Genomic DNA, 24,798 nt, shown 5'->3' with positions numbered 1-24,798 from the left:
GTATGAATCATGACAGTATTAGTTCTGCACTGCAACCACACATTATTTTGAACCACACATAAGCTACCAATACATTTCAGTGAACATATTTACTTATTTGAACATTTACTTATTTGTTCAAAGTTTTATAGAAACAACATGAGCACAACACACCTGGAATTTGTCAAAAAAACCCCACAACTTAAAAGAAATGTTGTTAACCACTTCTTAGTTTTCCGTCTGCTACCAGTATCCAAAACTTGTGCCTTCAGAAGATGAGGCAGAGAAATTCCTTGCACAGCTTTAAATTTGGGCCTGATTCCTACTTTCCAGCACAGATCCAGGTCTTGCAATCAATCTCAGTGGCAGTGTCTGCATGCTAGTTTGAGAATTTGAAATCTGGAGGACGGGCAAGCTCTTCGTTTCTTTGATCTCATGATTTAAGTGTGGTCTTCTATGGAGAGTACATACTCAGTTGCTCTAGAAATATCCCAAACAACACCCGAACCGGAAAGCTTGGATTTTAGAAGCAGATGCACAGGCATGAGAGAATGAAATCAAAACCTTTGGGAGGACAGGTTCCAGATATGTACACAAAACAAAGGCAAGAAATAAACACACAAAGTTTCTAGAGCCCATTAAAGTGAAAAAAATAAACACTTTAAGCCTGTAAAGCACAGATTTTTAAATAATAAATTTGGAAGATTTATTTTTATTTTATTAGAAAAACAAAACCAACAAACAAGCCAAACCAAACCAAGCAACAATCTGGTCATGCAAAAAACCTCCTGTATCAGATCTTACAATACTGCACAAGTTTTACAAACCAGCTAATACTGCACAAACTTCACTAAGTGGCAAAATGCATGCAACATGAAATGAATCTCAGAATTTTCTTTGTAAGTCACTCTTTCTTGTGATACGCTTTTCTCCTCAGCGTTCTCCAAATCCATAAAAGTCCAATTGCACATAAATTTACTAAAAAATGACTCAATGTACTACTATTCTTTTCCATGCTTTTTATCTGTATCATCTTTTTGTCCCACCTACAAAATTTAACAAGAGTGATTAAGTGAAAAATTCAAAATTACCAAGAGTCAACTCTCTAAACAGCATGCCTTTCAGTTCCATTGCAGTTTTAAATCTGAAAGCAAGTCCACCCAATGTCCGTCCTTAAAACAGGATATATAAATTCAGATATTTACACCTTAAAATGGGCTACAATGAAAACCGTACCTCTTAGTTGAAAGTTTAATTATATTTCAAAACATATTTCGTCATACTTGGAAAATTTCTCTGCAGAATATACTTTACCTTTCAGTCGAGGACTATGCACATGCATTCTTTGCAGATGAAGATTTATTGGGATGAATTCTAATGTTTTTTCTCCTTTGCTACAGCTTGATTTGAAGGAAGAACCTGAAAAACAAAAGTTTAAAGAATCATTATCTTAAGCACCCAGCAGATGTTTTGTCTTCTTTCTAATGAGAGGACAATACTTGTATGTTAGGAATCGTCTTTAATTTACTTTCAATGTGCAACTGTATATTAGGAGAAGAATAGTTCACTAGCTGAGTCTCAGCATGTGTCCATATTGGAAGCAGCAAAACAGCTTTTAATTCAGAGAACAATCTAATTTTTCAGTCTAGGTGATAGACATCTTTTCCCACTGTTTGAAATTGCTCTGCAGTCTGCTGGAAACAATGTCACAGTTAATGTGCATTATGTTTATTCTGTGCTAAAAACACAGGGATACAGAGCTGTAGAGGTACTACATTTTCACCAAGTGAATTTTTTTTCCTCAAGCAAAAGGATTACATTGACAAGGCTACGCATTCTTCCTAGAAATTTCAAATAAAGAAATATAAACTAGCTTAAGAAAAGTTATAAATAGGTTTTCTTTCTAAAAAGCCAGAACCAGAAGCAGTGCAATGTGCTGGGAAAAAAATAAATAAATCTGGTCGCATAATTCCAAAATATGAGATTATGATTAACTCTATGTTGGCATAAAGGAATATAATTAAAGCCTGACAGTATGAAAATGTAATTTACCTGGAGATATTTGATAACAGCATATGCATATATAAAATTAAAGGGTGTAAATTAGGAAAAAGTCCTAACTTCTCACTCAGGCACCCAACATTTATCAAGCCAATTTTTTCAGCACGCTATCATTTTCAAAGGTCTTTGAAAAGGTTCAATCTGTTCAATATTTTCTTAAGGGGCAAATATGAAATATTTTAAATTCTTTTTTTTGACTTATTCAATCAAGATCTGCTAGAGGTTATTTGTTGAAACTGCAATAGATTCCAATAAGACTAAGCATTGAGCTTCCCAATGCAAATCACATTGCCAGAGGGCACCAATGATGCTCCAGACCAGCCAGGCTTGCTTAGGCTCCTTAGTAACTAAATAATATAACAAAGATTAAGAGTAAAAGTAGAAAGAAAAGCAATTGACAGAAGTCAAAGATTCAGCTTTGACAGAAAATTTGCAGATGCAGACTGAAATGAGGAACCATGGATGATGAAGAATATCAGCAGGAAACCTGCACCTAGAGAGCATAGATAGACAAAATTATAGGAACAGTAAAGGGAACTTCAACTGTATGAGGAATAGTGTAGGTGAGGAGACTGCAAATCATTAGGAAGGAAATCCAAAAAAGTGCAGATTATTTATCAGAATTCAGCTGAAACCAAGATCAAAGCTTAAGGAATGATAACTGCATCTGAGACAAGGAAACACTGGCAGACTAAGATGAGTAAGATGTCAGCAGATTAAAAGGGACAGGCAAAAGAAGAGTAGGAGAGAACAGAAGAGCCTGCTTTCCCTAGAGTACACTTCTGTTCTGGGCTGGAGTTGCATACACGCAGCATTGCTGAAGTCTTGTTACTCCTCTTTTCAGGGAAGAGCTGTGAAGCAGAATCCCTTCCTGTCCAGTGCCAGAAACACATCAGATAATAACCACCCACTGCTATCAGTTATTCTGTTTACTCAGGTATGCGATATTAATGCAGTGGCATTAATACCTCAGTCTGCATTTGCCAGTATCGTCCATGTGATTGAACTAATTTTAGTGTAGTTTGTTAGTTTTTAAATAGCTCGGGAAGTTGTATTAAATGATCGAGAAAACTACAACCCCTCTATTAAAACTGTTGTTGTTGTTATTGTTGCAAGATTAAACTCTTCAAAGTTTGGAAATACAGGAGTATAGATGCAACCTTCATCTGACAACCATCTGAAGAGTAACTCCAAAATAGACTTCAATGACTTATCACATTCTAGTTTTTTTCCAGCTCATTGAATGTTTAGTATCTCTGCCGCTCACTTTAGAAATAGTGATTCGGTATTTTGTTTCCAAATTTTACTTAGGTATCTGGATTCAAATATACTGCTCAAGCCTCCCACAAAGACAGGATTATTCATTCCCTCAAACCTGTTTACTGCATGCCAACAGTTTCTAAGGGTTTTACAAATATTTATGGAATAATTTTAACTGGCTGAGAAAAAGGGTTATAATTTTATCCATTCTAATGGCAGACAATAAAAAGTCAAATCATTTAAGAAAACAATGCATCAATATGAGATATGGAGGATGTCATTCTGCAGAGCACGCATTATAATGCAACATCACATTCCATTTTGGAAGAACAGCTCCTACTGAGCTGAATTACATCCATGAGTACTGAGTACGTCTGCAAAACAGCTGGTGTCTATTGCCAGGCTTCCAAAAAAGAACACCACACACTAACCACTTCTGAAGGCTGTCTTGCCTAGTGTCACATGAGGACTTTTGTGATACAGGCAGGGATTGCCTTAAACTAGATGGATAAAATTTTCAGTTTGATGACTGAAATACGGGAAAAAAAAAAAAAAAAAAAAAAAAAGGTGTGTTTGGAAATCATCTCAGTTCAAACTAAAATGAACAAAAAAATAAGTTTCAAAGTTCTACTCCCTCCCCAAACCACCAAATCTGTGTTTTAAATTAACCTAAAATTATTTGTTCTAATGTTCCCTAACCCTTTTAGATTTGTTATGTGCTATGTTTCCTTAAAACAAAAATACTTGTCATTCCCCAAAATTCTCCCCCATTTTTGAGGGGAGCTGTTTGCCAAAACAACTCAAATCTGAAATAGTCTTAACTTCCTTAAACCTCCATTTTCAGTAAATACGCTGTTAAATCAAAACTGCTGTCCAACACTCCTGATACTTTCAGTGCAATCCCTCAAATTTAACAAGAAATAGCCTTCTCCATTAAATTCCACAAATAGCTCAATTGAATCTGAAGTAACTATCTCTCAGAAAACCCAGCATGCGACTGTATAGGAGAAATGAGGGAATATTTTGGAAAAAAAGAATTATTTGCAGATGCTATCTCCCCTTTCTACACTGCTTATGAGTTACAGTCTTCCCTAGTGCTGATACAAAAGGAAATTGGAGATAGAATCATAGAATAGTTAGGGTTGGAAAGGACCTTAAGATCATCTAGTTCCAACCCCCCTGATATGGGCAGGGACACCTCACACTAAACCATGCCACCCAAGACAAACCATGCTTTGTTTCCTGCTTTGTTTTGTTTTCAGAGAGATGTTCCTACTCTTTTTCATATGGGGTGGTTCTTTTCTCCTCAGACCAGGTTCTCTGCTCCGTTGCAGTTATCTCGAACCACAGTCAAGACAGGTCATTTAACATCACCAACCTTTTTAATCTCACTTGGACTTGCAGGATTTATGCTTAACAGATTACAGTGTCTATTTTCATTTTATTCTCAAAAGTTTATTTCAGTCTTTTCCTGCAAGTTATAATTATTACATTGATACTTTCATGATCTGTATTTATTGCCTTGCATATGATATTTTATGGATTGCTTTCAAAATGTTATTAGCTCAGCATTAAAAAACACATTTTTATCAGTTAAAACACAGAAACATAGAAAGTGTCATGCTGGATCAGACAGCAGTCTGCCAAAACCAGATCTGATGATGGAAAACAATCATAAATACAAGAAATTATACTTCTGCAACCAAAATGCAAAACATTATACAACATTTAGTGTAACAGATGAGCTTTTTTCCCCAACACACACACTCATTAAAGCAGGTGATCAACTGCTCCCAAAATGTTTAGTTTCATTTAGGGACTGTGTTTTGCTCATACACTGAAACAGGGTTTCTCTTTTCCTGTGACCAAGAAAGCCACTGAACTCCAGAGAGCAATCTGCAATGAGAAATACCATGCTCAGTCCTGTATTAGAAGATGATTGCCAAATGATAAAAGTACACTTTTTTTGAATTTGAATTTGAATGAATATTTTGGAAGGGAAAGATTTGTGTCTCACCTACTCAGTGCAGCAAATTCATTCTAAGCACTGAATTCTTTAAAAGAAATAGTTATTCTGCTATGCAGTTTAGTTGTACATTGAGCTAAAACCCAGTTAATCCATTTCTCAGTAGACACAGAAAAAGTTTTGTTTGGAGTATGTAGAAAGCTATAAATAATTAAGAAAATACTGCAAATTCTCCATAACTGTATACCAAATATTTCAAATGATGATATAATTTGTACCTCTATTTTTACAAAGTTTGATAACCATAATATATCCCTCTTTCAGGAATATTCTAGGTTCCAAACTTCTGTATATGTAACACAAAGTGCAGCCTTGACCTCTGACACATACTGCTGTGCCTACACACACGTAAGTGTGGGAGTAGGGCCATAGTGGGAACATCTAGCAGTGAGACTATACAGCAGAACAGTATATGCAAGCAATAATGTCATCAAAAACATGTATTTGGGATAGTGATTGTAAGGACTGGTGTTAGAAATCTGACACCAGCAAGAAAGCAGCAACAATAACAAGGCCTTTGTAGAAAGCTGGAAAAAAGGTCCCTGTTTCCTTTCAGAACATGTCAAAAATAGTGTGTGTGGGTGTGGGTGTGTGTAGGAGGCACACCAGCAGGAAGAGGCAAAAAGTTACGCTATATACTGACAGAAATCTTTGTTTGCTGTAAATACAGTGTTATACAGAAAATAATTAACAGTAGTCTCACAAAATACAAAAGAAGTATCCTAAGTTCCTTGAATCATTTTGAGATCAGAAGAAAAGAAATTCATAATCAGAAATAATTTGTCCTGCAGTCTTGTCTTGTTATGAGTAATAATTGCTACAGGAGGAAAAGCCCAGCTGCCTTTTCTGCACATTTGTCACTGATGCTTCTTCCATTGCCATGCAAACGCTCTGACCACAGGACCCTGGCAGATATGAACTAAAAAAGCAACCAGCGCACATCAGAATATAAGACCACCGCTTCCACATGAAGAAAGGTGAGGCAGCACATGCTGCTATTTCTGGACTGAGATCAGACCACCCATCCCACGTTAATTCTGTGTTTTTCTGGCACAGCGTGGGCAATGACAACCACTACGCTAAAGAGATGCAACGCATAGCTAGACATTACTGTTCTCTTGTGGACTGTTAAATGCGACTTCCTTAATGAAACCTTATTAGGTTTCAAGAAAAAACTGACAAAACCACCTCTAAGGGTGGTTTCAATTAGCAGATGGTATTCAATACTATCAGTGCAGTCTGTCCAAGAGAACATGCAATTAAAACATGCACACACACACTCCCATTTTTTTTTTTTTTGCCTGTTGTGTAACCAAGAATAGATGAAAAAATAGAGCACCTGTGAGATCTCAGAATTACAAATATTTATTTTTATGTGTTTTATTTCTGCTGAACACACCAATCACAGAATGGTTTTGGTTGGAAGGTTGAAGATCACCTAGTTCCAACCTCCTGCCATGGGCAGGGTCTCCTTCCACTAGACCTGGCTGATGAAAGCCCTGTCCAGCCTGGCTTAACTGCTCCAGAAGAGGAGAGGCTACTTTCATGGAATTATGGAGTCATAGATTCATACCTGTGTGCTTCCCAAGCTCTGCAAGAGTATCCTGGTACATTGTCAGCATCTGATCACAATGAGCAATAACACTTTTTCGCATATTGTCCCAGTGAGGAGCAAGTTCTCCCAAATCTTTAAGTTCCTGATTCCTGTATCAAAAGGCAAAAAGATAAGGTTAATTAACTCATTAATGTGTTAACATTCATTCAAGTTAATCTAAAAGCAGTTTATAAAAAAAAAAAAAAAAAAGGACTTTCTAACTGAAATAAAATCTATTTTCATGACACTTGTAAAATCTGCTGATTTCAGCTCGTTTTTTCAGCTACACAATAAAGAAAGTCAAATCAGTCAACACTACAGTAATTTCTGTTCAAACCTCAACTGGTACCAATGCAATAGCCTGCAAAGAGAAATATTGTTTCTTCCTTGGAGGTAAGAAGGCTTCCAGGCTCCATCGAGCTGTGCTCACAGCAATTCTTCATGAAGAAGTATTGAACACCATTGTAAAGAATTTGAAGTTTGCTTCTTTGGCAATGCTTGTAGCATAGGTGTTTTGATACACTCTACTCTTTAATACTTTCATATATATCATAAACACAGTTTTAGCAGTGTTTCTTCAGAAGTCAGTTTAACCAACACACCAGCCCTGCCCACATTTCTTTAGTGCTTAAAGCACACAAACTGAAAAAAACCCACCAGTCCCCTTAAACGTAATCTTCAGCCTTACAGCTGTGTTCATCAGCTCAAACAGCAGTGTTATGGTAACCAAACATGTCACTGAAAATCCGAAAGGAAATCCTTTAGCAAATTATCAGTTTTCCTGTACACTCTTGAGAGCTGACCTGAGTGAAATAGAGATCACTTTAATTTCCTACACAAACAAGCATAGTCACAGTACACTGGGCTTTCTGTTTGTTTTCCCCACTTGCAAAGGAAGTTCATCCTACACATAACCCAGAGCCACTTTGGGGGATCTGCTGTTAAAGAAACTGAAAATGAAAGATCTTGACTCTTCAAACACTTGGAATTGTTCAGGAGAAAACTTGTGCAACAACAACCAACTACTTTTCCACAAAGTATTGAGCAGACCATTGCACTGCAATTCTTGGAAGTCTCAAAAAAAGATTTCCAGATTTCCTCTCACTTGTAGGAAAATTACTGAAGTAAAATTAAAAGCAAGGGGAAAAGGGGCAGAAAGTTGAAAAAAAGACCTGTGAGAACGTAGCAAAGGAACACGGAGCTATACTTAACTGCAACAGCTCTGGCCCCTAGCCATAAATTATCTCTTAAAATTATTTCTGAAACAGAAAAGCCCCACACTGATACACTGATGTTGCCTGCATCATCATTAGCTTTGAATGGAAGTGAACATTATTAGAATAAGCTATATAGGCATAATTCTGTTCCTGGTTAATAAGACAACCAAAATCAAGCAGATTACACTGGAAGCAGTATTAAGACTGTTTGCTTATATATGTTCTTGGATGTATCAAAATGGAAACACAGATTACAATACATGAGCTCATTTGGGAGTTTATTAATGACTTATAGTTACTTTTTTCCATTTCATTCAACCTGAAGAACAGAATTAGATGAAACTTCAACTTTCCTCCATCATCAATACAAGCTGGCAATGCTGTAGCAGAAGTATCATCACCAGTAAGAGGACAAACCCACCATTTTCAACCACCGTTCTCCTTGCAAGTTTTTATCAGCTTAAAATGAGGCATCCCATTAAGTGAAAATCTCAGGGCTTCCTCCTAAAAAACCTCTTAAGATTTGTCAGGGTATACAATTTTATTTATTTGCAGTGGCAATATTTTAGCACTTAATATTTATTTTTGTCTTATTTAGTAGTTTTAGCAACAGTGTTTGGATCTGGTTGAGTTCCAAAACTTTACTGCTCCTCCCATACAGAAGTATAGTATTCATAGAATCAGAAAATGGTTTGGGTTGGAAAGGACCTTAAAGCTCATTTAGTTCTACCCCTTCTGCCATGGGCAGGGACACCTTCCACTAGATCAGGTTGCTCAAAGCTTCATCCAGCCTGGCATTGAACACTGCCAGGGACGGGGTAGCCACAGCTTCTCTCTGAAACCTGTCTCACTGCCCTCATTGTGAAGAATTTTACTACACAGTGAGGGGTGAGCACATCAATACGCTACATGCACAGCCCTCTATGCCAAGGAAAACTCACTGCTGAGGCTTTGCTCCCTGCCTTTATCTAAGCCCACTCCTGGAGCTTTTGGTCCCAAGCTCAAGTCAAGCAACAGAAGGAATAGAAATCCCTTATCTCAGATTAAAATATCCAGCCTAAAACCAAAACTGGTTTAACTGGCTGATTATACGTTACCTGCATTGACACCAACAGCAATGGGAAGGGAAAGTTCAAATCCCACCACATTATCTTTAACATGTTTTCAAGAAATGTCAAATCCTGCTCTTATTGTCTACAAGACTTCTATTTGCTTCATCTCAGAAACACAAATGCATCACTGAGGTCAAAACGCAGCCACTAGTATGTCATAAAAAGATCCATCTTACCCACAATGTTTTAATACAGTGAATGTGCAGTTTTATAGTAAATCTAGACCATCTATAGCATGAAAACTCTAAATAGTACCTTTCCTAAATTTATTTTCATTTAAAAATGCAGTAAAGCCAACACAAGATAACAGGATTATATGGCATAAATGCGATTCCTCCAAAATCAGCCTTTTTGCAAATTATGTCTTTTTTTTTTTTTTTCCAAAATACTAACATGTAAGACAGAGGATTTAGATAGCATTTGTTGTCTTATGATTTCTTACTATTTGTCACTTCTTTTGTTGCTCAGTAAAACTCTGAGTTATGGCTGAAAAAAGAATAATTTTTCCTAAAGCTAAGCTCCATCAACAACATTCCATAGTACCAAGCTTTATCATCATTGTTTTGAAGGGCACGCCCCAAAAGTAAACAAACAGATTGAAAAAATATAACATTTTTCAAACGTGGAAGTTTATAGTTTGCACTAATACCCACAAAAACAATCTTAAAAATCTTTGGTTTAATAATATTTATACCAGAACTTATTTCATTGAATAAGTTTAAAAAACACACTTCAACCAATAATTGCGTCAAACAAAAACTGGGCTATAAAAGAAAATTAATATTTATAATATATATATTGGCTCTACAGAGGGGAAATGAGTTACTGATTCACCTTTTCAGTGCAGTCATGGAATTTTGAATAGCATGTCAACAAAGCAGTAAGCTCAGCGCAAACTCAATATTGTTAAAATAGAGTGATTTATCATCATCTTCTCCCACTGTAAATCCCCTCCCAAAGTATTTTCCAGGTAATTGTACACATCATCATGACAGATCTGGTGCTTAGCATCAACTTCAACTCTTTTTACAGAATGAAATACAAGTTTTGCCTACATCTTGCTGTCCAGAACCTCAAACTGTCTCCTGGATAGTCTTTTCTGTCAATGCACAACAAAACTCCCACTGAGAAGTGTGCCTCAACTTTGTCTCTTCCCTTGATTACTTCAGCATCTTCCTTGGTGGCCTTGACATAATCTTGTCTCATTTGTACCTAACCAGAATGGGGATGTAAACAGACTGTCCCATCCATCCTAGTCCACTTCAAACATCAGCTAATCAGCTTATTTTTAAGCTTTTCTCAGGTACTTTCTGTTTTTCACATCCATTCTTTCCTTTAGTAGATGAATCATCCCAGCTTTTACTGAGCACTCCCCGTTATGGTTAGAAGCAGTTCTCCATTAAAAAATATCTAAACCCTACCTGTTACCCTTTCTTCAAAACTCTTTTGTGACATTATGGCAGAAAAATTCTGTAATGGATCCTGGTCTGCTAAAAGCACTATATACCACGTTGATTGTCAGTATAAAGATTAATGATCATTGATGCTATCACAACACAATTTTGAAGAGATGAAAAAGTCTAAGAATAAGTTATAAGACTCCTCAGGATCCCACAGCACTATTAGAACTGTCATAAACCTTCACTCTAGACTCTTCCTTAAAATCAACAACTTCTTTTACTCTGAACGTCTTACCAATTTTTTCAGCTACAATTCATGGGCACTTTGCCCTTTAAGAAACTTGAGCTTTACCCTGCCTCTCCCTGCTGATTCAATTACAGTCACTGCACAAGCTGTTACATGGATATGCAGGGTGGTTTAAGAGGATCTGTGCATGGACTGAAACAGCTATGCTTTTCTTTATGAACAACTGTACCAGGGCATCTGATACAGCATGACTGGATACATTTCTGACAATAGTAGCAGCTAAATACTGTTGCCATTAGACTCAAAGTAAAACTACATGCAATTTTCTTGTTGCAAGAAAATGTTCAATGAAGCCCATTATGGAATGATGGTTGAGCACTCAAGGCTCAGACTAATATTCTGCCTTTTGATTTATCAACTCATGCTTCTTTTTTTTTTTTTTTTTTGAGAACACCTTAGGTACATGATTATAGTAAACTACTAAAAGTACCTGAAAGAGGAACAAATAATTTCTACTTAATCAGTTTGCGCTTTGTGGCATGCTCTCTAATGACTACAGTAACAGAAAAAGACTCTTTCTCATCATTTTGGGTATGAGGACATAGAAACAGCTTAGAAGCCTAAAGGAAAAATATTCAACGCTGAAAATTTAAAATACAGAATTCTGTAAGGAGTATTTTGAACAAGCGATATGCATCATGCTCACAATTATTAGAAGAAAGTCTTAATACTGAAATTATGTTCCAAATGAACTTGTTCTGCAAAACTACAACTAGGTTCAACAGTCCAGACACCACTGTGAAAAGCTGTCCTGGGTTCAGCAGCAGCAGTCACTTTTTCTCCTTCTTAGCAGCTGTTGCAGCGCTGTGGTTTTGACTTTCGGCCTGGGCATAATACTGATAACGCCGATGTTTTCAGTTGCTGGTCAGAATGTTTACCCTGACCAAGGACTTTGTGAGTCTCATGCTCTGCCAGGGAGGAGGAGAAGCCGGGAGGAAGCAGGGACAGGACACCTGACCCAAACTAGCCAAAGAGGTATTCCATACCACAGCACATCATGCCCAGGGATGTAACTGGGAGTTACCCGGAAGGGCACGTCCCTTTTCTCTGTCAGGCTCATTTCCGGTGGGTGGTATCGTATTCTCTTCCCTTGTTATTTCTCTTATCATTATTATTATTGGTGGCAGCAGTAGTGATTTGTGTTATACCTTAGTTACCGGACTGTTTTTATCTCAACCCGAGGGAGTTACATTCTTTCGATTCTCCTCCCCATCCCTTGGGGCGGGGGGGGGGAGTAGACTGCGTGGTTCTGATTTACGGCCTGGGCTTAAACCACGACAAAAGCACAGTGAAAACCTGTGGTTACTGACAGTAAAATCAAAACAAAGCAAAAAAACCAGCAGCAAGATATTAAGATCAGCAAGATGATTCAGAAGGGGACATACCATCAGTGAACTGTTTTGGATTCAATTATTCTGTTGCAGAAAAGGGAACAGCAGGGATAGCCATTTGCATCAATTAAGGACATAGCACAAATATTCCCAAATTGAAAGATGAAGTTGAAAAGATCAGTGTAATTACACAAAGAAGAGATAATTAAGTGGATGCATGATAAAATCATATAAACCACAAATGCTGTATGAAGACAAAGTAGTAGGTTTTGATTCATTCAGCTTCAAAAATCTAGTCTTGCACGCCCCAGTGAAGCAAACATGACACATTCAAATATAAAAAAAGAAATTGATTTTTGCCTCCACTAAGAAAAATTAGCTTCTGAAATCCACTTCCAGAAAACATCAGAAGCAAAGTGCTTAGCAGGATTCAAACCAAGATGAGACATATATGCATACCATATCTGCAAAAGTTTTATAATGTTATAAATACAACAAAGTTCTGCATATTTAGAAAACAGAAGCTTTGGAGTAAATATACACCATAAGCTTTAGGGCATGACTCAATCACTTGTAAGTAAAGGAAGCTTAGAAGCTTTCTTTTAAGGAAAGGAACACAGGAACTATTTTTCTCTAAAGAATCTTTCAATAAAATGTACATGTCTATGGATAAACATTGGGTTTTTTTGCTTTGTTTTGTTTTTTTTGTAGAACAGAAACTGACAAAATTGCTCTCATTTTATTTTACCGCAAGTCATTGTTCTGTGACGTACAGGCAGTTACCCATCAAAACGATATAACATTCTCCCAAGAAATAAAAGAATTGTAACCTTCTTACTATAATGTTTCTCAAACAGACAAGTAATTACGAAGAATTTAAATTCTTATGGAGAAGCCACCACAAAAAAAGTGAATAAAAGGATACTTTTTTTCTTTCCTAATAATTTTTACATAGAACCTCTAGAAAATAATTGTCTGGGGTTTTTTTTGGTTTTTTTGTTGGTTTTTTTTTTTCCTTACAGATTTTCCCAAAACTTTCAGGTTCTGGTAAACCTGACCTGACAGGTAAGTAAAAAAAAAATGTAGGTTCTGCCTATATCCTGCATTTAACATTTGTTTAAGAAACAAAAAAAGCAAAGATGACATCCAAACCACCCCAAAACCACAAGTCACCACACACATTAAAAATATTTTAAAACCTGTTTCTTATATACATATATGGAAAATTGACTGGGATTTTTAAAGCCTTGAGAATATTTTATACTGTTCCTGAAAGATGGAGGTTTTACGTTCCTTTTGCATTTCTATCTATCACTATCCCCTTTTTATTATTCAAAAGTGTAGACAATATACAAGCTAAATTAAACTCATCTCTTCCTTCCTGCCTTAAAATTTGCCCTTCCTTGGATATTTTATTGCCTGGGTTTATCTTTGAAAGACTTGACATCTTCAAACAGCATGGTCATTTGAGGTTAATTCTGTGATTCACATTTAATAGCAGAGGACAATCTGCATCACACTTTGCAAAGAATCTCAAATTCATTAATACTCTAAATGGCACCTGTGGAATTTACACTTTAATCATATAGTATATTTTAGCTATGCTGTATAGAATTGTTTCAGGGTTCTTCAGTTGTTTTTTAAATTCTACTGATTCATCAAGAAACACTAGAATTGGCTCAAGACAATGTTGCTTCAGCTGTATGATATAAGCAAAAAATTTTATTCTCATAGCTTATATTTATAACTTCATTTCTTTCAGCTTGGAATCACATGTGACAAGATTAATCACATTATTAATTGCATTATTACTCAAGCATTTAAACAGTTTTGTGGCTTTCTGTTTTCTTTTTTCTCCAATATATTATTCAGAGTGCCTCATCCAAAATAGTGAGAATCTTTATGACATGAGCAACATATTAAAACTGCACAAAGCTTTTCTAATTGCCTTAATGCCTCTAATTAATATTCTCTGCACCCCTACTGACATGAACTGACAAAATTGCACCCAACTTGGTGCCATTAGGACCACAGATAAGTACTGCTAAGTGCAAAATCTCTAGTTAACAATGTAAAAATTCAAGTGCTTCTTATGACAGAATTTGAGTGTGTTAAATAATTATAATCTTGAGAAAAAGATTATTTTTTTTGCTTTGGCTTTTTGTCCTTCAAAGGCCTTATATATATATATATATATACATATATATATGTATCTTAAGGCCTACAAGTTATATCATTTGCTCAGTATGGACCAGGGTATGCTGTGCCCAGATATAATACCTGGAAATTTTAGCAGCCCCTCTCTGAGACTGCACTACAACTTTAAACAGCCAATAACAAACTAAAGCCTAGTTTTAAAAACCAAATTTTACTCCATAAAGTCTCAGACTTTTACAACATTAGTTATAAACAGCAAAATCATGAGGACAGAGAATTATGTGGTGTTCATGTATTACTATATATTTTATCCTTTAGTTTATAAATTAATGGGTTTTAAACTCATCATATTTGAGAAAGGCAATTGTCTAAATACTACTGCCAAATACTCAAGTTACACTTATATTCATATACTTCTATTCCTCTATGCAGTAACTGACGGAGAATAAGAAGAGAAAGGTTTTACATTCTTTTTGATGCACAATGAGGTGCCTCAAAAAGGATATAAAATGCATGCACCATCATGCACGTGCATGTAGTTGAGCTACATTTTTTAAGTGTTGGAAAAATTACTTCCTTGAACATTTGTGATAGGTAGTTACTTGAAGTAGGGTTTTCAATGTCCTTAAGTAGATAGCATATTAACAGTGCCTGTCTAAATGTGGCTGGTTCAAACAGCTTCAAAAGTCATGGTAAGTTTACTTAGAATAACTGTTTGGGGTTTTTTTATGCTATCAGTTCTTATTAATACAATGTTTTTGCAGTGCAATTGCTCAAAAATCAGTTGTGTAAAAAATAACATGCAAAGGTCCAGAAAAAGCAATGCCTGCTCCCAATACAAGGATTTTTGCCTGGGGCACCATTGCTCTATGGAAGTTATATATGAAAAGATAGTAGAAAATCATACATCTTTCAGACAGTCTGAACTTTGTCCTCATCCTGTAATGTTACAAGAAAGAAATCAGAAAACAGACTAACAGCACAGATTTGTACAAGAAAAGACTATTGGAGTTGGGACAGGACAGCCATTCCTGATGCAGAAGGAAAGCTTCAGCATGTTTTGTACTCTGGAGAGAGGGTTCAAGCAAAGTTCAGTAATTTATCCTTGAAATCTGTTTATTGGTTGTGACCGCAAATGCCATGGGCCAAATTCAGCTGTAAGTAGGTGGAATTTCCTTTCAGTCAAAGCTGAGTTTGGTTCCAAGAGACTCAAAAGAGTGGCGGCAAATCTGAAAGAGCCTCCACTGCAGCCTTCACTACAGCCTAATTCTGTTGCTGGGCTATCCTAGTGCAACACCAGTTCCATCTACACCTGCAAGCTTAGATTATATGGGTCAACCAACCATCTGAACAACGATTGTGAACTACTAAGTCTTTCGTCTAACAATTAGGTTCAAAGAACTAATTGGCTAATCATAGAATCATACAATAGTTAGGGTTGGAAAGGACATGAAGATCATCTAGTTCCAACCCCCCTGCCATGGGCAGGGACACCCCACACTAAACCATGCCACCCAAAGCTCTGTCCAACCTGCACTTGAACACTGCCAAGGATGGAGTATTCACAACTTCCCTGGACAACCCATTCCAGTGCCTCACCACCCTAACAGTAAAGAATTTCTTCCTTATATCCAGTCTAAACTTCCCCTGTTAAAGTTTGAACCCGTTACCCCTTGCCCTGTCACTACAGTCCCTGATGAAGAGTCCCTCCCCAGCATCCCTATAGCCCCCCTTCAGATACTGGAAGGCTGCTATGAGGTCTCCACGCAGCCTTCTCTTCTCCAGGCTGAAAAGACCCAACTTTCACAGCCTATCTTCATACGGGAGGTGCTCCAGTCCCCTGATCATCCTTGTGGCCCTCCTCTGGACTTGTTCCAACAGTTCCATGATGTTGAGGACACCAGAACTGCACACAATACTCCAAGTGAGGTCTCACGAGAGCAGAGTAGAGGGGCAGGATCACCTCCTTCGACCTGCAGGTCACGCTCCTCTTGATGCAGCCCAGGATACGGTTGGCTTTCTGGGCTGCGAGCACACACTGAAGCCAGCTCATGCTCATTTTCTCATCGACCAACACCCCCAAGTCCTTCTCTGCAGGGCTGCTCTGAATCTCTTCTCTGCCCAACCTGAAGCCGTGCCTGGGATTGCTCCTACCCAGGTGTAGGACCTTGCACTTGTCATGGTTAAACTTCATAAGGTTGGCATCAGCCCACCTCACAAGCGTGTCAATGTCCCTCTGAATGGCATCCCTTCCCTCCGGCGTATCAACTGAACCACACAGCTTGGTGTCATCAGCAAACTTGCTGAGGGCGCACTCAATCCCACTGTCCATGTCACCGACAAAGATGTTGAACAAGACCGCTCCCAACACTGATCCCTGAGGGACACCACTCTAGTGTTACCGGTCTCCAGCTGGACACTGAGCCATTGACCACAACACTTTGCGTGCGGCCATCCAGCCAGTTCTTTATCCACCGAGTGGTCCACCCATCAAACTGGTGTCTCTCCAATTTAGAGACAAGGATGTTGTGTGGGACAGTGTCAAACACTTTTCACAAGTCCACATAGATGACGTCAACTGCTCTGCCCCTGTCCATCAGTTTCGTAGCCCCATCATAGAAGGCCACCAAATTGGTCAGGCAGGATTTCCCCTTAGTGAAGCCATGCTGGCTGTCACCAACCACCTCCTTGTTTTTCATGTGCCTTAGCATGCCTTCCAGGAGAATCTACTCCAAGATTTTGCCAGGCACAGAGGTGAGACTGACTGGTCTGTAATTCCACAGGTCATCCATTTTCCCCTTCTTGAAAATGGGGCTTATATTTCCCGTTTTCCAGTCATTGGGAACTTCACCTGACTGCCATGATCTTTCAAATATGATGGCCAGTGGCTTAGCAACTTTATTCACCAGCTCCTTCAGGACCCGCGGATGGATTTCGACAGGTCCCACGGACTTGTGTACGTCCAGATTATTAAGATGGTCTCGAACCAGATCCTCTCCTACAGTGGGCCTAGGGTCTTCATTCTCAGGCCTAGGGTCTACATTCGCAAAATCATGCATGATAGGTGCAAAGTATCTGGACGAGATTTGTGTAAAGAAATATTAAAGACTAGGGAAAGGACTCATTGAAAAACCTTACGGAGGAAATAATTTCTTAGTAAAACCAGCAAATCAAAATGTTTGACCATTGTTAGAACAATAAAAATGACCATATAACTCCTATTAAAACTTCTTCCAGGGAGGTTTAAAGGATATAATCTGTAATGCATGCATATCTTTAAAAAGTAGTATCTCATACCAAAAAGCAAAGCTAAACATCCTTAGCAGTTACATACTTCAGACTAGCACATCAGTAAATGAAAAAGTTTGGTTAACAGTGAATATGAGAGATAAACAATCTTAGGAGCTATGCGAAAAGAGAATTCAAATTACAATTTAAAATACAACACTGAATGGGATTAACATTTCAGTTGGATGGTTTTTTTTACAGACAATTGCTTCATTGAAGCCAGAATAGCAATACAATGAAATAGACTGAGGATGATAAGAAATTACCTCTGAGACAAAAAATATTTATTCTTTTATACCAACTGGGGAACAAAGATGCAGAGAAGAAAATTTCAGAAGAGAATAGCCTCAAGATGCTGCAATGTAAGTTTTGCACAAGTTCAAGAGCTAACATAACAATATCCTTCTAACATCCTTTTATCAGTTTAACAATGTAAGGAGTCCACAAGATCTTGCAATAATTGCCCATCTTTGCATTTATTTCAATAAGCAAAGCCTGTACAAAACTGAAGCTCCAACCTACACACTTATATGATGATAGGTAAACAGATGCCCCTATTCCCACCATCTGCTGGTATTCTACCGCAAGATGTTGCTCGTCTTGGTTGGTCTTAACTCCTCCCTCAGATCGATACAATCACTACATGCCTCTCTTTTTCTCACACCCACACTTTCTACTCTGCTCAAACAGCTAACCACATTTTGGCAGTCAGGAAAATCAGAACAACTCAATCTTTGAGCAACTTTTACTTCTGTTTCTTCCTCAAAGCCTTTCTTTATATTGGTAAGTATTGAATAATCACTTAAAAAGACCCAAACTACGGTGATTCTTTACTATGACTTTATCCAAGGAGGTGAGTGCTATAATACGAAATAACAGCCAGTGCCATTACTTGCATTATGCCTTTGGAGAGAATAACGCAGTAGTAGTAAAAGTGGTTAAAGTAATCCTCTAACATTTAAAAGGCATTTACCCATGGGGCAAATGAAAATCTAGGAAGTGGATGAACTCTGCAAGTCAGCATAATCTATTTTTATTGTTTACTAAAAAAGCCTTACATGTTAGTATTCTCAAACAAGATCAGGCCATAAACGCATAAACACAGTAATAAATGAATAAAAAGAAGCATTATAACAATTCACATGATTTTTATAAGCCATCATCACCATGCATAAGTATGTATCTGTTCACTGACTTTATTAAAAGCAAGATTGTGGTCTCCCACATGCTGCTATATTGGCATAAAAAGATCATACAGAAGCAGCAGATGGGGTGAATAAAAGAAGAGAAAAGAACCTCCTATTGCAGGACAAACAGCCATTATAAACAACCATGAGCAACCCCCTCTGATGAAGGGAGTTGCATGTAAGTGCACAGGGTGACTTTGGGAAGCAGTACCGGCTCACAGTGTTAATCTCACACAAGATCAAATGCCTACCTATTTGTGAAGAAACTTTCATGGGGAAAGAAGCAATACATTCTCTACATCCCCCATTCTCATTAGAAAAAGAAAGTATGCTTTCAGGAAAGCCCTGAACTGCTTAAAACACTGCTTTTTTCCATAGTTGCATCAGCACAACTTACACGTATTCACGGACAGGATACCATTCCAGTTGCTGCAGTCGGAAATTGGACATATAAAGGATTTTGGGACACTTGCGCTCCCTATCCTCTCTCATCCCCAGGCCGTACATACCGTAATGATCCTCAGATGTCCTTCCGGGTTACAAGACCAAATGAAAACAAAGACTTCAAACTTCAGTTACTTCGGTATCCTTTTCTTATGCCAACTAATTTACATTAGTCAGAGGAATGTGATTTATATTTTCAGTGTTCCTTTGTTAAATATGCTATTTTCCCTTGCTTGCATAATGTTTGCCTGTGACATTAGCACTGCCCAGACACAAAGCTAAACACATTACAATGTACTTCACTCCCTTGTAATGTGTAGTTTCTGTATAAATTGTTAACTTTTCAGAACATTTACACTGTTAACCAATGTTGATGCTTACACATTTAATGTCATAACTACTCTTCAGCACAGTTCATTGCTCAGAACTTATGAAGTCACTGGAGTCCTAAAAGTTCTGAGCAATCTATGCTATTGTTCAGTTACTGTTGTAAATTCTTAGCAGCCAAAATGATTGCTATATTTTGCCTATTTCATACTAAAAATTAAAATTTTTAGCTCATCACTTACATTATTGCAACTCAGAAAAATTAAATCTAGTATTTACTGTTGCTACTTCTTCTTCCTTACCTTCTCATATCCTCCTTTATGTGCAGATTGATCAGCTCTTTCGGAACATGGAAAGAGAGGTTGGTCTCAGCCATCTGCTCCCGGATCCGCATCCACTTGTTGTCAGAAGTAGGGAATCTATATAACTTACAGATTGGGTTTTTTAACACTGCAGAGAGGAAAGATTATATCATTACTTTACTGTGGTTATATGACTCTCTGAAAATTTATGACAAAAATTATATTCAAAAATAATACATTATTTCCTGCCTTGCTTCCAGAGTTAATTTTAGAACCATTACAATTCTATTAAAAACATTAGATTGTTATTTAATTTATTATAGCAGCATGTGGAGGACAAAGTATTACTAGTAGAGTAGATAAATCATGTTTTCCCTGCACAGTAGGTATCCTGTGAATTTAGCATTTCAGTGTAGTGAGAATGTAAATTATGGTCTCTATTCTTACACTTTGGATACAATTGGAAAAAATGAAATGCAGAAACAGACAATGAACTCACATACAGTCAATGCCATCGCTCAACATCTGCTAGAATCACTCACGTTGCTAATAAATTGCATGGGACAAGTGAAGCATGCCTCAGTTTAGCTATACCTAATACATCTTCTCCATGATATGTACACACAGAAGGCACTAATACAAACAGGTGGTGTGTATCTGCATTAAAGAAAACTTGACCACTGATGCGGTCAAAAGGATGTCATTTTATAGTCAACCTGATCACTGACTTCATCAATAGACTGGCACTACATAAAAATAACAAACCTATAAATATGTTACACACACTGTTCTCAGTGTCTATCCTGACATAGGAAAATCATGTTACTTGATGTCTTGGAAGGTGTTGCTTAAAAACCCACCATATTTTTTATCATAAAGCTCTCATGTGTTAGCTATGTTTCCGTTCAGATCTTACAATGATGGTCTATAATAAAGGTGAGAAAATTCTATTCTCTCCTTTCCTTCCTTCAGTTTTTTTTTTCTCTCTTTTTTTCTCCTCCCTACTCTTAACTAATTTTGCAGAGAGAGCAAACGAGGAAAAAGCTGAGAAAGAGAAGTTTGATCTGACAAGCTTACTCGGAGACAAATGACTGTCATTTAACACACACATCATACAACTCAGAATGACTTTGGACAGCCATCCAAATCCTCCAACAGTACCTTTCTATCAGCCTTCTGGAAAAAGCTGCCACAGAGCAGGCTCCAACTGATCTGCCACTGAATGGTCTATAACTCATAGGAATGCATTTCCCATCTGTGCTGCAAGGAAACTGTTGCTGTCAAAATGACATCTACTAATAGAAATTTCAGCTTCAGAACTCACTTCCACCATTATTGCTTATGTAGGTTTATTTACGGGGAATGAAAAACACAGATCAAGTTTTTGATTATACACAAACTGTCTTGTTTATTTAATCAAACTGTTTTTAACAGAAGTCCTTTCGGAAAGGTCTAAAACAAGACTAAACTTGAAGAGAAACTGGAAGTCATTTTATAGTCATTTTGCGTTTACTTAGCAGCGATTTTACTTACAAAAACTAAATTCTGACTTACTGTTATGAAATAGGCCTAATAGATGCTTGATAGCTATGGCATAACATATGCTGAATAACAGCAGTTTTTCCTTACTATTAATACCCCAAATACTTCGATGTGCAAGCATCTTAACACACATTACACAGTTCCAGAAACCTCATCACGCAGACTTAACTAGTGTCTACTACAAAAAAAAAAATCCCATCCAAGTCCTTTGCCTATGATCAACTTAAACCTTAGTGTCTGGGCTTTATTATATTACTTGATTAAAATATGCTGTAATGCTTTCCTACTTTCCTCCTTTTTTGCTGAAATACTTCTAATTAACAAAATCAGTTTTGTCAATATTATTGACAGCCTTTGTAAATCCACAAAGTAGACATATGGCACCAATCATCTTCCAGTAACAAGACAGGGAATAACAATCTTCAGGTGTCAGGGATGGCTCAAGAAACTAAGGGCTAATTCAGGTCTGCCCTTAAAGAGACATTTGCCAAAACACAGATGATGATTTAATGGTGATTTTGTCATTGTTGTGTGGGTGGCATTTTTTGTGTGTGTGTGTGGGGGGGTTTGTTGTGGTTTTTTTTGGTTTTAATTCCACCTGTTCTCTTGGAAGCAGGTTGATAATTTTTTATTATGATATTTCTAATATTAGGATACTTTTTATTAAGATTTTTTATTAGGATATTTCAAATGATGATGCCACAGGCACAAAAGCCTCTTTTCTCTATTTCACCTTATTATATCTAGTTCCTAAGAAGTTATCAAAGGATGTTTTTCTACGAGTAGCCCTTAAATTTGCACTCAATCTATTACATTCAAAAATTCACATTTGTCTGTGAGAACCTAAAACACATATGTAGCTCCACAATCTCTTTCCTCCTATCTCCCTGCCATTACCACAACCACCATGGGAAAAAAACAAAGCCAAACAAAAAAACCCAGCAGAACTGCAGCATGACAGCAAGGGAGATCAGGAATAACTTTGAAAATGTGGATTGAAAAGTTGTTACTTTTATCATCGTTAGAACCATTAAACTACCATTCAGGTACTACCTCCAAGTCTCAATTTTCAGATGGGGATAAACTTGCAATACATTTGAGGTTAAGAAAAAAAAAAAAAAAAGAAAAATACAGAGCCAAAACATCTCTCCATGGGTTATGAAGAAAACTTCACTTAAAAACTCAGAAAAAAACCCTATTTGAAGTATCACTAAAGCTTGAGATCATCAACAAGAGCTGCAGAATACTTGACGTCATGTGATTCCATAAAAATCTCAGATGTGTTTTCCTTTCCAATTACAACAATAACTGCTTTCTAATTACAACAAGTCATCTAAAAACAAATTCCAGAAGGCATGTAAAACCACCCAAACAGTAAGAATGGCAAGACTAGATTTGGTTTTTACAAAAAGTAGTTATTAAAATGACTCAAGGCTTCATAAAGGTAATCCTTCCTATATTTAGACAGTGATCATGAAAAACACTGAAAAACCCCCCAACACAACAGATGAACTGCTGTGTTTAAAAAGAGAAAAACCTATTCTAAAAGCCTTTCTCTACAGCAATGAAGCCTAAAAGCCAATGCCATATATTTAAGTAGCCATATTTCTGGAAATTCTCATTTTTAAATTTAAAGACCTCTGTGGTTTTATTCCATGCCGTATCTTTCACACTGCTTCCCCTTCAAGTAAAATGAAAACATAATAAAAGATTGAATACTTTTTTCATTTTTGTTCCGTATTGAACGTAGATCAAAACATACTGCTGCCATATATTAATTTACTAACAGTGTTTCTAACTACATCTTCCTTTGTCACATAGGTGTATTATGCATATAACCTCAGGAAAAATAATTAAAATTTTCTTAGTTTCTGCTTAATTTGAATTACTTTTATTCTCTTTTTTATTGCAAAGCGCAATTTGTTTACATGCAAACAATTGGCAAACTCTCCAGTGTTATAAACAAATAACTTAATTTCAAGACACATAAAGTTAATCTCTTGGGGTGTAAATGTGATAAGCCTCTGAAATATGATACTCATTCCCACTCACTCGATAAGTGCCTCATAACTCACTTGAGGGCTGCGAGTTCCTCATATTAAGATTTAAATTTCAGAAGAATGCCACTGTGCATCTATTCCTACAGACTTCAAGATTCACACAGGGGTATTTTTCCAGTTTCATAGTTTCGAAGGCCTGATAAACCACAGGAGCTAGAAAAAAATTTTTTTACAACGGTATAAACGTATACTAAATACATATCTATATGGAATATATACTGCACTGTAATAGTTCTGTGTGTACACAGCAGGGAAAGTAGTGCAGGCAACGCTGATGTTATCAGGTTGTCTGTAATGTACTTCTATTATATTACTGATATTGTTCCTTTCCCTTTGGTCTCTGTTTTTGATTGCCTCTAATTCTGCCACAGAAATTTGTCTGGCTTAAACCGATTATTTTCTGAAATTTGCAGCTGCACAGAATGAGGCCAGAAATCTGCAATAGAAAATTCTGTGCTCTATAAACTTGAATTCTGACAGTAAATCTTTTACAGACATGTGCAATTTCACCATATATGACAACAACATAAGCACTGGGAGAGAAACTTCAGTATGTAAAAACTTAAAACTTGAACTATACACCTCCTGCACGTACCAAGGGTCTACCTTCACTGAAAATTCTTGCATCCTTTCTAGTTTCTAACACCACCAAAACTGTGCACATGACACTCATGCAGAGTGGATGAATATGTTTTTGGGAAGAGCTACTGCATGGTACAATATGCTTAAGGGCAACACTGACACCCATGTGAGAAAGCCAGTCTCCAGACAACACAGGAATTTGATCCACATGAAGCACAGTCAGAGCAGTGTGCTGGGGAAGAAGTCTGACTGGGTGGGCAAAAAGACTGAGAATATAACAGGAGAGCTAAAATTTTGTAAGAGAAGAAACTGGGAATTCAGTAAAGAGATTGGGACTGACAAAACCTGGAACTAGTGCCAGGTGTCAGTAGGGAAGTGGAGGCAGCGCTGGAGTGAGAAGAGGAAGTCACAACTACAGGAAACAGACTGAAGAGTATGTATTTATTAGAACAAACTTCCTGTGACTGAAAACTCTTTCCAATATCCTGTGTGCTGTCATTTCTTGCATACGCATCTGCAGTTCTGATTTTTCCCCTCAACTCTTCAAAATAACAAAAAATGACAAACCAAACAAAAACCCACCCTAGTAATGTTGGGTGGGGGTTTTGGTTTTCTATTGTGT

At 37.1% G+C, this 24,798-nt stretch overlaps 1 protein-coding gene across 4 annotated transcripts in view; it reads right to left on the bottom strand.

Moving 5' to 3' along the window:
* INPP4B (inositol polyphosphate-4-phosphatase type II B) overlaps positions 1–24,798 on the bottom strand; it is a gene marked incomplete at both ends in the record, with an annotated part of 275,319 nt that overhangs the window by 79,526 nt on the left and 170,995 nt on the right. For all 4 annotated transcript variants that reach the window (XM_080620632.1, XM_080620633.1, XM_080620631.1 and 1 more), the window contains 3 exons: positions 1,294–1,398; positions 6,900–7,030; positions 19,993–20,140. In XM_080620632.1, coding sequence (XP_080476758.1) covers positions 1,294–1,398; positions 6,900–7,030; positions 19,993–20,140 — 384 coding nt within the window. The remainder of the gene's footprint in view (positions 1–1,293; positions 1,399–6,899; positions 7,031–19,992; positions 20,141–24,798) is intronic.

Source organism: Psittacula echo (assembly GCF_963264785.1).
Source record: "Psittacula echo genome assembly, chromosome: 1".
Lineage (NCBI taxonomy): Eukaryota > Metazoa > Chordata > Aves > Psittaciformes > Psittacidae > Psittacula > Psittacula echo.
This window is presented reverse-complemented; position numbering and strand designations above follow the sequence as displayed.